Source organism: Lithobates pipiens, unplaced genomic scaffold, assembly GCF_037356315.1.
Source record: "Lithobates pipiens isolate NorthernLeopardFrog02 unplaced genomic scaffold, aLitPip1_a1.2 Scaffold_27, whole genome shotgun sequence".
In the NCBI taxonomy this organism is placed as follows: Eukaryota; Metazoa; Chordata; class Amphibia; order Anura; family Ranidae; genus Lithobates; species Lithobates pipiens.
In genome coordinates this window covers 3,680,904-3,696,098 of record NW_027507788.1, presented here as the reverse complement: position 1 = coordinate 3,696,098, position 15,195 = coordinate 3,680,904, and the positions used below count along the sequence as shown (strand labels likewise).

Genomic DNA, 15,195 nt, shown 5'->3' with positions numbered 1-15,195 from the left:
AACCCTGGTGGCCATCTTGGGTCAGGCAGAACCTATTTAGGGCCCTATTTAGGGCCCTGGTTCCCCCCGGGCTTGGTGCGCATTTGCGAGTGGGTAGATTGGGGACAGGTGCTCCGTCTGTTAAGGGACAGAACTAGCGGCACGGAAAGGGTCCGGATGAGGAGGGAAAGCATAGGGATTGCAACTTCTCTGTAGGCCACATTCCGCCACTCGTAAAAGTTGCTATCAGTTCGGCTGGAACCTGTTGCTGGAATCCATGAGTGTTCCCAGTTGGGTTGTCTTCCCCCCAGGTTTACTGTGAACTGGTTTTGCATCGCTTTAATATACGTTCTTGTATCATACTTGGACTGTGTGCATTATTTCTACCACACCGCGCTGCGCTCCACCTACAAGCTGACGTTAGAAGCTAATGATTGGTTGCCATGCATAGCTGTTCCAGATTTTGTCTGCTCCAGTTTTGATCTATTCCCTCCTTAGTCTTTTTACCTGTGACTTACCTCACATTAATGTGTGTTAAGAAGTTTTTTTGTTAACATTTATAGAAGAAAAACACTTTTTATTGTATTATTTTATTAGGGAATCGTCTGGACGAGGGATCAGATGTGGAATCAGAACCAGATCTTCCACTGAAAAGGAAGCAGCGACGCAGTCGTACAACCTTCACGGCAGAACAGCTAGAGGAGCTGGAGAAGGCTTTTGAGAGGACACATTACCCAGATATATACACCCGGGAGGAACTGGCACAGAGGACCAAGCTGACTGAGGCCAGAGTGCAGGTAGGCGAGGACCATTACTGTGCATTTGTATCCACGCCTAATTATTCATTGTCAGACCACTACACCTTATCAGCCTTTGGATGTGGTCACGTATGCCAGTCTACTTTCCTAAATTCAAGCTTGCCCAAATTAACCAATCAAACAAGGTTGCAGGTTCAGATTCTGGAAATTAGGGATATCTGATAGGAATAATCTTTGTGGTAGAGTGAGAAGCCACCACTAGCTACTATTAAATGCCTCCTGGGAGGCTCACCAAAGAGCTGTACAAGAAACTAGGAGAATAACCTGGGGCAGATCTAGCATGGTGAAGGTGCTGTATGTCCCAGATGGCCTGGGAGCATCATGAAGTACCCAAGGAATACATGGAGGGTAGGAATGGGCAAAAGGAATTCTGAACTGACCCCATCTAGGGTTCTGTGTTTCCCAAAGGACCTCAGAACATCATGAAGTACCCCAGCAATTGATGGAGCATAGGAATGGGCAAACGGAAATCTGAACTGACCCCATCTAGGGTGCTGTATCTCGTAGACTGCCTTGGAACATCATGAAGTACCTCAGGAATAGATGGATCTTCATAATGGGCAAAGGGAAGTCTGAAATGACCCCATCTAGAGTGCTGTACCTCCCAGATGACCTGGGAACATCATGAAGTACCCCAGGAATAGATGGAGCATTGGAATGGGCAAAGGGAAGTCTGAACTGACCCCATCTAGGGTGCTGTATCTCGTAGACTGCCTTGGAACATCATGAAGTACCCCAGGAATAGATGGATCTTCATAATGGGCAAAGTGAAGTGTGAACTTGCCCCATCTAGAGTGTTGTACCTCCCAGATGACCTGGGAACATCATGAAGTACCCCAGGAATAGATGGAGCATAGGAATGGGCAAAGGGAAGTCTGAACTGACCCCATCTAGGGTGCTGTACATCCCAGATGCCATGGGAAAATCACGAAGTACCCCCGGAATAGATGGAGCATAGGAATGGGCAAAGGGAGATCTGAACTGACCCCATCTAGGGTGCTGTACATCCCAGATGCCATGGGAACATCACAAAGTACCCCAGGGATAGATGGATCATAGAAATGGGCAAAGGGAAGTCTCAATTGACCCCATCTAGGGTGCTGTTTCTCGCAAACTGCCTTGGAACATCATGAAGTACCCCAGGAATAGATGGATCTTCATAATGGGCAAAGGGACGTCTGAACTGGCCCCATCTAGAGTGCTGTACATCCCAGATGACCTGGGAACACCATGAAGTACCCCAGGAATAGATAAAGCATAGGAATGGGCAAAGGGAGATCTGAACTGATCCCGTCTAGGGTGCTGTATCTCCCAGATGGCCTGAGAACATCATGAAGTACCGCAGGAATAGATGGAGCATAGCAACAGAAAAGGGAAATCTGGACTGACTGATTCAGCTTGCTTCCCCCAAAACCCATTCAGATAATGGGTCAAGTTAAATATTTATTTCTTTGACATTGTGCCATAAAAGTCAGCATTCTAAATAATCCGCACCCAAGTGGAGTTTATATTCTGAAATCCTCACCCCAGTTGCACATACGCACGCACACACACATACACACACACACACATATTACCTACCAAAAGGACATCCAAGAGCAGCCAATCGTTGATAGGAATGGGACTTGGTATCTCAGCACTGCCAGTCTGCCCAGTAGCTTAACCTTCCAAAGGAACATCCAATACCACTCAAACAGTGATAGGAATGGGACCCAAGATTCCAGCACTGCCAGTTTGCTCAGCAGCTTAACCTACCATAGGGACATCCAAGACCACACACTCAGTGATAGCAATAGTACCCACTATCCAGTATCCCAGCACTGCCAGTTTGCCCAGCAGCTTAACCTTCCAAAGGAACATCCAATATCACTCAAACAGTGATAGGAATGGGACCCAAGATTCCAGCACTGCCAGTTTGCTCAGCAGTTCAAGCTACCAAAAGGATAACCAAGACCACACACTCAGTAATAGGAATAGGACCCGGTATCCCAACACTGGCAGTATGCCCAGCAGCTTAACCTAACAAAAGGACATCCAAGACCACGCACTCAGTGATGGTAATAGGACCAGGTGTTCCAACACTGCTAGTATGCCCAGCAGCTTAACCTACCATAGGGACATCCAAGACCACGCACTCAGTGATAGGAATAGTACCCACTACCCGGTATCCCAGCACAGCCAGTATGCCCAGCAGCTTAACCTACCATAGGGACATCCAAGACCACGCACTCAGTGATAGGAATAGTACCCACTACCCGGTATCCCAGCACAGCCAGTATGCCCAGAAGCTTAACCTACCATAGGGACATCCAAGACCACACACTCAGTGATAGGAATAGTACCCACTACCCGGTATCCCAGCACAGCCAGTATGCCCAGAAGCTTAACCTACCATAGGGACATCCAAGACCACACACTCAGTGATAGGAATAGTACCCACTACCCGGTATCCCAGCACTGCCAGTTTGCCCAGCAGCTTAACCATCCAAAGGGACAACCAATACCATACAATTAGTGGTAAGAATAGGACCCAGGATCCCAGCACTGCAAGGCAACAGGTATTAACAACTTAGCCACCCTGCTTAGACACCAATATTATAGTACTTCCAAGGTTTTCACCACTTCACAGATCTACAGAAAGGAACAATTAGACTTTATGAAAAGCAATCAGCTAAGTGTAGTCATGTACAGCATTACAACAAATTAGATATGGTATATGAAAAGGCAGAGCCTGCGCTGGTTGCTATGGTTTACTGCAAGCCTGAGCTCCTGCCCTGCAGAGTCAAGTCAAGTTCATACGGTCAGCAATCGTTTGCGAAACAAAAGGGACCCGGACAAGCTCACAAAGAATGTGGGAGGACATAGTAAACTACTTGAGAGCAAAGTGCCAGACACAGCTGTACCGGATCCCTTGGTGACTTTTACTGTAAATACTCACAGGTGCATACAGATTGCCATCTCGGCAGCCCAGCAATGGGCCGGCCCGACTTGTGGGAACTCTCTGACAATCACTGTGTTTGACAGCGCAACGTCAGGTCAGATATGTGTACAAAGATCCAAAGGATCAAGGGTGTGAACAGATTTGTGGATATAATAGGGTCTCCAGAGGCTGCAGCTTGGGCAGGGGGTACAGTGAGATTTAGATACAAGCACTTATCCCCTGACAGCCGTCCTGGCATTAGGTTACAGGTCCAGGGAGGGGGGGGCTGGTAAAAACACATCTATAAAACAGGGCACAGTGCAATAATAAGTATCCACAGGCTTCAAACCAGCACAGCTAAGGAACAATGCTAGATAAAAACGAGTAATACTTAATACAAGAGCTTTCTATAAAATTGGTGCAGATGTAGAGTGAGGCAATAGAATGACTTCTTGGGGGGGGGGAGGTCAGCATACCATATGAGTTCACCAATACTCTTGCCAGAATTGGTGAAGACCACCAGGGTGCACAAGTTACATTGAGAGGTTTATAAAGTGAAATCATCGTTAAATCCCAAGCACCCACTCAGCTGAGATGTGGGCTGCTGGGATTCTGGGAAGAGTGCCTTCCATAGTTTTATTCCACATGAGCAGATTACCCCAGGGCTCTGGCAGCTTGTGCCGTAAACATGCCAGTGTTCCTACAGCAGCTGTTTGGCGCATTCCTCTTCCATTCCTCACGCTAACATCCTGGCAGCTGACGAATGTTCCCACCAGGTCTCAGTGACCACCCCACCGCATCGTCCTTGCTCATATGGAGCACAGAGAGTACAATCTTAGAATTAATGGCATGGTACCTGGGCCTCATACATGTTCCCACTAGGACCACCCCACTGCATCATCCTTGCTCATATGGAGCACAGAGAGTACAACATATAGAATTCATGGCATGGCACCTGAGCCTCATACATGTTCCCACTAGGACCACCCCACCACATTGTCCTTGCTCAGATGGAGCACAGAGAGTACAACTTATAAAATTCATGACATGGCACCTGAGCCTCATACATGTTCCCACCAGGTCTCAGTGACCACCCCACCACATCGTCCTTGCTCAGATGGAGCACAGAGAGTACAATCTTAGAATTAATGGCATGGTACCTGGGCCTCATACATGTTCCCACTAGGACCACCCCACTGCATCGTCCTTGCTCATATGGAGCACAGAGAGTACAACATATAGAATTCATGGCATGGCACCTGGGCCTCATACATGTTCCCACTAGGACCACCCCACTGCATCGTCCTTGCTCAGATGGAGCACAGAGAGTACAACATATAGAATTCATGGCATGGCACCTGGGCCTCATACATGTTCCCACTAGGACCACCCCACCACATCGTCCTTGCTCATATGGAGCACAGAGAGTACAACATATAGAATTCATGGCATGGCACCTGGGCCTCATACATGTTCCCACTAGGACCACCCCACTGCATCGTCCTTGCTCATATGGAGCACAGAGAGTACAACTTACAGAATTAATGGCATTTCACCTGAGCCTCATAAGTGTTCCCACCAGGTCTCAGTGACCACCCCACCACATCGTCCTTGCTCAGATGGAGCACAGAGAGTACAATCTTAGAATTAATGGCATGGTACCTGGGCCTCATACGTGTTCCCACTAGGACCACCCCACTGCATCGTCCTTGCTCATATGGAGCACAGAGAGTACAACATATAGAATTCATGGCATGGCACCTGACCTGAGTCTTGTAAGTGTTCCCACCAGGTCTCAGTGACCACCCCACCTCACTGCCCTTACTCAGACACAGCACAAAGAGTGCAACTCACAGAATTAATGGCATAGCACCTGAGCCTCATACATGTCCCCACCAGGTCTCAGTGGCCACCCCACCACATCGTCCTTGCTCAGATGAAGCACAGACAGTACAACCTACAGAATTAATGGCATGGCATCTGAGCCTCATAAGCATTCCCACCAGGTCTCAGTGACCACCCCACCGCATCGTCCTTGCTCAGACAAAGCACAGTGAGTACAACCTTAGAATTAGTGGCATGGCACCTGAGCCTCATACATGTCCCCACCAGGTCTCAGTGGCCACCCCACCGCATCGTCCTTGCTCATATGGAGCACAGAGAGTACAACTTAAAGAATTCATAGCATGGCACCTGAGCCTCATACGCGTTCCTACCAGCTCTCAGAGACGACCCAGCCGCATCGTCCTTGCTCAGACAAAGTACAAACTTAGAATTGATGACACGGCACCTGGGCCTCATACGTGTTCCCACCAGGTCTCAGTGACCACCTTACCACATCAAGCACAGAGAGAACAACTTACAGAAATAATGGCATGGCACCTGAGCCTTATACGTGTTCCCACCAGGTCTCAGTGACCACCCCACTGCATTATCCTTGCTCAGATGGAGCACAGAGAGTACAACTTATGGAATTCAAGGCATGGCACCGGATCTGAGTCTTGTAAGTGTTCCCACCAGGTCTCAGTGACCACCCCACCTCACCGTCCTTACTCAGATGGAGCACAGAGAGTACAACTCACAGAATTAATGGCATAGCATCTGAGCCTCATACATGTCCCCACCAGGTCTCAGTGGCCACCCCACCACATCGTCCTTGCTGGCACAGAGCACAGACAGTACAACCTAGAGAATTAATGGCATGGCACCTGAGCCTCATAAGTGTCCCCCCCAGGTCTCAGAGACCACCCCACCGCATCGTCCTGCATCAAACAGAGAGTTCACAGAATGTTTAAAGCTGAACACCAGGTAGATTTCCAATTATGTATTTTTAAAACATAAGCAGTGTAGGTACCTGAATTCAACCTGGTATCAATCTCTTGTACAGTAGAACTCAGAGTGGGAGAGGAAAAAGCATCACAAGGAACCAATCAGTTCATGTGCTGCCAAAGGTAATGCTGATAGCAGGAGAGAGCAGAGTGACCAAGGAATTATCTCTCATCACCACCGTGCCGCTTCTAGTTCACTGTTCAGTCACAGACTGGAGGTGGGCCCATGACAGCCTTAGCTCAGAAGAAGTGGGTTGAATGATGCTGACCATTATTCAACCAAGAAGAATGAGGACATCTAGTGGCAGGAAAAAAAAAAAAGAGTACTGAGTGGGACATCTCCAGATGGAAGGTGACTATTGCAGCAGAGGTTGCTTTTTTATCTAGCTATTTCTTTCTTTCATCAATGACTGGAGTTCTGCTTTGCTTTCTCATTTTGTTCACAGACATTTATTGGCATACCATAGACAGCTCTATCATACAACCTATTTGTTGGCACCCCCGATTTTCTGCCATTACTGCCAAGGGCTCCCCCCCCCTCTTCTTCCTACGCACACACCTTTAATGGGGGAAATTCCACCATATTGCGACTTACACTCTCCAGGCCTGTAGCCCACCACCATCGTAGCTCTCACATGCTCTTGACCCGAGGCCCACCTTCACCAATAAAGGAATGTCTACACAGATGGCTTTTCAATGGTTTACTGGTCAATGTCATATTTAACAACTTGGCAAAACAACTTCTCAACCTCTTATTTTACGATTAGTAGTGCAAAACACATTGGTGCCACCAGCTTGAACTCTATAAAAACCAGCCATCTTCCCATATACTTTCCTACACATGGAGTCTGTCTCTTGGCCTAGACCAGCCTTTCTCAACCTTTTCAACACAGAGGAACCCTTGAAATAGTTCTCCGGTCTCGGGGAACCCCTTCTAAAAATGAGAAATCTACAATTCATGATAGATTAGTGCGATGGTCAGTGGGAAGAATGGTCCTCACACTTGTGGTCATTGGGAAGAATGGTCCTTACACTTGTGGTCATTGGGAAGAATGGTCCTTACACTTGTGGTCAGTGGGAAGAATGGTCCTCACACTTGTGGTCAGTGGGAAGAATGGTCCTCACACTTGTGGTCATTGGGAAGAATGGTCCTTACACTTGTGGTCATTGGGAAGAATGGTCCTCACACTTGTGGTCATTGGGAAGAATGGTCCTTACACTTGTGGTTAGTGGGAAGAATGGTCCTCACACTTGTGGTCAGTGGGAAGAATGGTCCTCACACTTGTGGTCATTGGGAAGAATGGTCCTTACACTTGTGGTCAGTGGGAAGAATGGTCCTCACACTTGTGGTCATTGGGAAGAATGGTCCTTACACTTGTGGTCATTGGGAAGAATTACCTCCTTACAGATGGCTAAAAAGATCAATGGTGTCGGTGGGAACTTATCTGAGAGGCAGAAATTGCCCAACACTGAAGGAACCCTTAGCAACCTTTGGAGGAACCCTAGTTGAGAATCACTGGCCTAGACCCAGAAGACCATCTACTCTCTGGGCTACAAATCTACATGGTGTAAGTCAGGGGTGGGCTGTTCTCATCCCTTTCTGCCCAGGTCTCCACCCACACCAGAGTATAAAAAAAGCCCCAAACGCCGCCCAGAACTACATTAAGGGGAGGGGTCTCCCTTAAAGGGGTACTAACACCTGCTTAAACAGCTCCATAAAATTAGAAGAATCACCATCCACCTTCCACACACCCAATCAATGTTTCCCACTTTGTAAACCATGTGTGCCCTACCAGTTCAGTAAAATCATATCTCTTTCCCATCCAGGTCTGGTTCAGTAACCGAAGAGCGAGGTGGCGTAAGCAGGCAGGAGCCAATCAGCTTGCGGCGTTTAACCACTTGTTGCCAGGAGGGTTTCCTCCCACAGGGATGCCGGGGCTGCCACCCTATCAGCTGCCAGATACATCATACCCAGGGGCCAGCCTCTCTCAAGGTCAGAACCTCTCTCTGTATTATTAGTGAATAGGTGAACCATTTATGCCGGTGTGATTGTATTGGTGCCAAACACATCACGGAAATCAGGTTCAGAGGTTGTCTAATTTTCTTTAAACTGTTGTAAAGAGGGTGGTGTGTACCCCAACATAAACCCGCATAACCCTCCTACATACAGGGAGCAACTGCTACACTATGGTGGGTGTGGGGGGGGTGGATAGGGGTTGCTCTACTAATTCTTAAAGATGTAATAGAATATGAACCGATTGTCAAAAACCATACTGCCTGGTAACAAAACCCCCCCCTCCCCCACCCACCCACCATCTTTGCAGTAACTTGGGAGCCAAGTTTGTTATTTCTTCTGAAATACCGGCTATTTTATTTTAGTATTTTAAAAAAGCCACGTAGAACCTCATTATGTGAGCAATCACACATGTGAGTGAAATTTAATAACCTAGCAATAATTTTTAATGTGAGTATCCCTTTAAGACATATGGTCAGTGGGAGCAAGAACACCATGTACTGGCCCTTCCTCAGGGAAAGCCTGAACCTCGCTGATTGACTATCCTCCAGAGAATGCGTTGGCTGCATTAGGTAGCGATCTTTTTATGTCTGTTTTTCTACCTTGAGAGGTCAGAGGTTTTTTTGCTGTTAACAATATTATGCAACAAAATTAAAGCTTAACATATGCACACACTAAATGGCCAAAAGTTTGTGAACGCCTGACCAACACAACTATGTGAGCTTGTTGGACACCCCATTCCAAAAGCATTGACATTACTATAGATTTGGCCCATTTGCAGCTATAACAGTCTCCACTCCTCTGCGAAGACTTTTCATTGGATTTTAAAGTGTCTTTCGTAATATGGGCCCATTTTTGAGGTCAGTTACTGATGTTTGGAGAAGAAGACCTGACTTAGTAGGGTTGAGGTCAAGGCTCTATCCAGGGCACTTGTGTTCCTCCACACCAAACTGGTTAAACCATGTCTTAACGGGACTAGGGGTGTGGCTGTGTTCCCCTGACCATCACACCTCTATGACCTTCCAAAACCATTGCCATTAAAATAGAATGACTCCCCCCACCACCCCCATTGGCCATTAATATGGAATTGCTGCCCCTCACAAGGCCATTAGTATGGAGTTGTTCTCCTAACCTGGTTATAACATCCTCCACTCCTTTAGGAAGTCTTTCCACAAGATTTTGAAAGGTGTTTGTTGGAATTTGTGCCTATTGGTAAGGTCAATACTGGATTAGAAGACCTGGCTCACATGTTGGGCCTCACGTTGGGCACCAAAAAAAAGGACCTGATTCACAATCCACTTTCCAATTTATCCCAAATGTGTTCAGTAGGGTTGAGGTCAGGGCTCTGTGCAGGACACTCGAGTTCCTCCACACCAAACTGGTCACACCTTATATTATGTGTTCAGTAGGGATGAGGTCAGGGCTCGGTGCAGGACACTCAAGTTCCTCCACACCAAACTGGTCGCACCTTGTATTATGTGTTCATTAGGGATGACGTAAGGGCTCGGTGCAGGACACTCGAGTTCCTCCACACCAAACTGGCCGCACCTTATATTATGTGTTCAGTAGGGATGAGGTCAGAGCTCTGTGCAGGAGATTCGAGTTCCTCCACACCAAATTGGTCACACCTTATATTGAGTGTTCAGTAGGGATGAGGTCAGAGCTCTGTGCAGGAGACTCAAGTTACTCCACACCAAATTGGTCACACCATGTGTTTATGGAGATGTTGGTTGAAATTACCTGACTAATTCTCATTCATTCCAAAGGTGTTAAGTAGGGTTGAGATCAGGGCTCTGTGCAGGACACTTGAGTTCCTCAACACCAAACTTGTCAAACCATGTCTTTACCGACCATGTGTGGCTGTGTTCACCTAACCCCCACACCTCTATGGGCTTGTACATCACCCCATTCCAAAATCATGGCCATTAAAATGGAATTGCACCGCACCCATGGCCATTAGTATGGAGCTGTTGCCCAAACGTGGTTTTAACATGCTCCACTCTTTTAGGAAGGCTTTCCGCAAGATTTTGAAGGTGTTTGTGGGAGTTTGTGCAAAGAAAAGACCTGGCTCACATGTTGGGCCCCACGTTGGGCACCACAAAAAAGGCCATGGCTCACAATCAGCATTCCAGTTTCCCCCCAAAGGTGTTCAGTGGGGTAGAAGTCGACTCGAGATCCTCCACACCAAACTGGTCACACCATGTCTTTATGGAGATGTTGGTTTTGAAGACCTGTCTCATTCCCATTCATCCAAAGGGTGATCAGTAGGGTTGAGGTCAGGGCTCTATGCAGGACACTCTAGTTCCTCCACACCAAAATGGTCACACCATGTCTTTATGGAGCTGGTCCAAACTGGTCAACCCATGTCTTTATGGAGCTGGTCCAAACTGGTCAACCCATGTCTTTATGGAGCTGGTCCAAACTGGTCAACCCATGTCTTTATGGAGCTGGTCCAAACTGGTCAACCCATGTCTTTATGGAGCTGGTCCAAACTGGTCAACCCATGTCTTTATGGAGCTGGTCCAAACTGGTCAACCCATGTCTTTATGGAGCTGGTCCAAACTGGTCAACCCATGTCTTTATGGAGCTGGCTTTGTAGACAGGGGCACAGTCATGCTCTTGTCACGAGGTTGGAAGAGTATTATAATCTAAAATGGCTGCTGTAGTATTATAAACAGTACCTGTGACTGGAAACACCTGAACTGAAAGGGGGTCCACATACTTTTGGCCATGTAGCAGTTGTGATAGTCATATATTGTGTATGTTGTAACGGTGATAAGCTTCTCTGTATATTGACAATAAAGATGTCCTGTCCACTAAACATTTCCACAGAGAAACATATTTTATTTGCGTTATCCAGATGCTATTTCCTACTGTACCTGAGCTCCTCCCTGTTTTTGTAGATGTTGGGAGCACAGTACACAGACCCCAGCCTCTTCCGCCCTCTTCCATGCACCAAGGGGGTCTATCAGCTGCAACCGCAGACACTGGCACAGCATACGGAGCCAGGCACAGCTTCTCCACTTACTCCGACAGCTTCATGAACCCTGGCGGACCAACCAACCACATGAATCAGGTCAGCAACGGCCTCTCCCCCCAGGTAGGCAGCACTGGCACTTCATCCTTCACGTGTTATAACTGGTCCATAGGCCAATGTTTAATTTGTAATGAATTATAATGTTCTGTTTTATTTGTTGTTAAAGTGGAACTAAACCCATCGATTAAACAGTTTCAATAAACAGTTGCATTCCTGGCACGTTCCCCAACCTTGGTTGTGCTCTCAACCAAACTGTCAAACCATCCAATGGCTGGTGTCATAACTGATCACATGTGCAGAACCATGGCCGTTGAAGATCAAACAGAAGCCAAGATGGCAGCTTCCTTGGCTGAAAACGATAGAAGGGTTTAGTTCTACTTTAAATATCATAGAAGAGGCTATTGGATAAAGCTAACTTTGATTTGATTAAAGAAGAATTCCAGACATGATATATATTTTTTATATGCATATACAATACCTGGCCAGTGCCCCTCAAAGCTGGAAATCACTGAAGTAGACATTTCACCAATACTTCATTGATCTTCACTTCCTTACGGATCCCATGATGAGCAGCCAGCCTGTTGCATTGTGGATACCGGAGGTCAGCCGCTCGATGCAGGCACCATTTAGAGGATGCTTTGTATTTTTTTTTAAGGAATACAAAGTGCTCCCTGATTGGACAGAGCAGAGTGTACTATGTCACCCCACCAACCTCTCTACCTTGTCCAGTCAGAGAATACTTTGCATGCATTGAGATAATGCAAAGCCTTCTCTGAATGGCACCCACGCCAAGCGGCCAACCTCCTGTATTCACAATGCACCAGGCCGGTCACTTGCTTTCGGATCCCATGATGAGTGGCCAACATGATGCACTGTGAATGCTGGAGGTCGGCTGCTCGATGCAGGCACCATTTAGAGGATGCTTTGCATTTTTTTTTTTTAAAGGGATGCAAAGTGTTCCCTGATTGGACAGGGCAGAGTGTACTATGTCACCCCACCAACCTCTCTACCTTGTCCAGTCAGAGAATACTTTGCATGCATTTAGATAATGCAAAGCCTTCTCTGAATGGCACCCACGCCAAGCGGCCAACCTCCTGTATTCACAATGCACCAGGCCGGCCACGCAGCACCAGGCCAGGCAAGCAAGTTGAGTTCACTGGAGAAGCAGTATAGTAGCGGTGTAGTAGCAGTTTCTATACAGTGATATTCATCTTCTAGGGGCATCAGCCAGGTATGATACATACAGTACATAGGTACATTGGTCCAAGCGCTGGGTATTACAGGCTCAGGTATCATTCAGCATTTAAAGAGGAAGTAAACCCTGATGGGTTTACTTCCTCTTTCATTCCCTGCAAAGGTAAAGCATAATGGACTACTATGCATCGCATCGCATCACATTGCATAGTAGTCCATTATGTGTCACTTACCTGACACAGGAGCCAGCGAAGTCACTGCTGTCCCCTGTAGTCCGGCGCATCCATCTTCTCGGTGGGGTCTCGCAGCTCCGCCGCTGTCATTCGGCGAAGCCGCGATGACGTCACTCCCGCGCATGCGCACGGGAGCCGACACACGTGGCATCTTCGTCGCCTGCGCGCCGCTGTCTACGGCGCATGCGCCGTAGACAGCGGTGCCTGTCTTCGGGCACATATATCCTAAACCGTATAGGTTTAGGAGATATTTCTTGGACCTACAGGTAAGCCTTAATCTAGGCTGACCTGTAGGTCAAAGTGTGTTGTAAGGGTTTACAACCACTTTAAGAACATCACCAGGACACCAGGCTCTTGCACAACCCAATCTGTTTACAGTGGTTTTGCAAAGATGTATGGAAATCAAAGAGAACTGATTATCATTGGGTTTCATGGAAGATTCCAAACATGCTGATAACATGCACTGGCTTCCAGCTCCTAGGTGGCCAACATGAAGTTGTCCATGTTTCTCCTAACCGCAGGACTTATGTTATGTGATACTGCTATGAGAATTTAGGAGACAACAGACTCAATATACAAAGCCAGCCTTCCTCAACCAGGGTTCTTCAACAGGTTTCTGGAGGTTCTATGAGTAGTTCCTGCCTCTCAGAAGAGTTACCATTGATCTTCCCAATGATCACCAATGTAAGGCGCATTCTTCTAAGTGGCCATTACACTAATGTACTGTTAACTTTCGATATGGAAGTTATTATCAGGGGTTCCCTGAGCCTGGAAAGTTATTTCAAGGGTTCCTCCATGCTAAACAAGGTTGAGAAAGGCTGGTCGAAGCTCGGTACACTCGGTCCATGCTGTAACGTCAATCTCTTGTGTCTACCGAACAACAAAATACAATAAAAATACCAACATAGTAGCCTATAGGACTGTAAACTGCAATATCATTTTTGGGGTGTTTAGTTGTCCTTTAAAAACTAAATGAGGAAAAGACGGATGTATTAAACCCCCCCAAAAAAAAAACGGCATCTTGACTTGTCTGCTCCGAGGACTTGCCTCCTTCTCTGCTGCAGGGAGACGAATGGGACTTTTTTTTTTTTTCCCTTATTTTTCTGGCTGTGATATCCAATATCTCGTTAACATGATCTAGAATGACATGCCTTTAATCTAGTGTTGTTAATTGCCAGCACTGCGTGGGATCAGATCGGCCACACGGGAGGGATGGGGGGGTTAAATCTTACCATTCAACGTCAGGATTTCTCTCCTTTCGGCTGCACAAGAGACCAGTACGTGAGTCTCCGGGATCTGCGCGCGACGCATTATCAATGCGGAGATGCGGATCCTGTTATACATAAAGACAATCATTACTGATAATGGCCTATAGGTCCTCCCAGGGGCTGACTGTCCTTTCGGGCACTCGGGCACTGCCCGAAGGCCCCGTGCCACTAAGGGGCCCCATCAGGGTTGCCAGCCACAATAAAACCAGGGACAGTATGTAAAAATTTGTTTTTAAAAAAATCCCAAGATTATAGCTGCCCCGCCTCTCCAGTACCTTTTTAGTGTGTGTATACTGTGTGTGTATTCTGTGTGTATGTGTGTGTATACTGTGTGTGTGTGTGTGTGTGTGTGTGTGTATACTGTGTGTGTATTCTGTGTGTATGTGTGTGTATACTGTGTGTGTGTGTGTGTGTGTGTATACTGTGTGTGTATTCTGTATGTCTGTGTATACTGTGTGTGTGTGTGTGTGTGTATACTGTGTGTGTATTCTGTATGTCTGTGTATACTGTGTGTGTGTGTGTATACTGTGTGTGTATTCTGTATGTCTGTGTATACTGTGTGTGTGTGTGTATACTGTGTGTGTGTGTGTGTGTGTGTGTGTGTGTGTGTGTGTGTGTATACTGTGTGTGTATTCTGTATGTCTGTGTATACTGTGTGTGTGTGTGTATACTGTGTGTGTATTCTGTATGTCTGTGTATACTGTGTGTGTGTGTGTATACTGTGTGTGTATTCTGTATGTCTGTGTATACTGTGTGTGTGTGTGTGTATACTGTGTGTGTATTCTGTATGTCTGTGTATACTGTGTGTGTGTGTGTGTATACTGTGTGTGTATTCTGTATGTCTGTGTATACTGTGTGTGTGTGTGTGTGTGTGTGTATATACTGTGTGACCCCATAATCTATT

At 46.9% G+C, this 15,195-nt stretch overlaps 1 protein-coding gene across 9 annotated transcripts in view; it reads left to right on the top strand.

Moving 5' to 3' along the window:
- Positions 1-15,195, top strand: part of PAX7 (paired box 7) — a 184,473-nt gene that overhangs the window by 101,274 nt on the left and 68,004 nt on the right. For 8 of the 9 annotated variants that reach the window (XM_077456333.1, XM_077456331.1, XM_077456332.1 and 5 more), the window contains exons 5-7: positions 577-776; positions 8,373-8,538; positions 11,463-11,659. In XM_077456333.1, coding sequence (XP_077312459.1) covers positions 577-776; positions 8,373-8,538; positions 11,463-11,659 — 563 coding nt within the window. The remainder of the gene's footprint in view (positions 1-576; positions 777-8,372; positions 8,539-11,462; positions 11,660-15,195) is intronic. The other variant, XM_077456329.1, reaches the window with a different exon arrangement.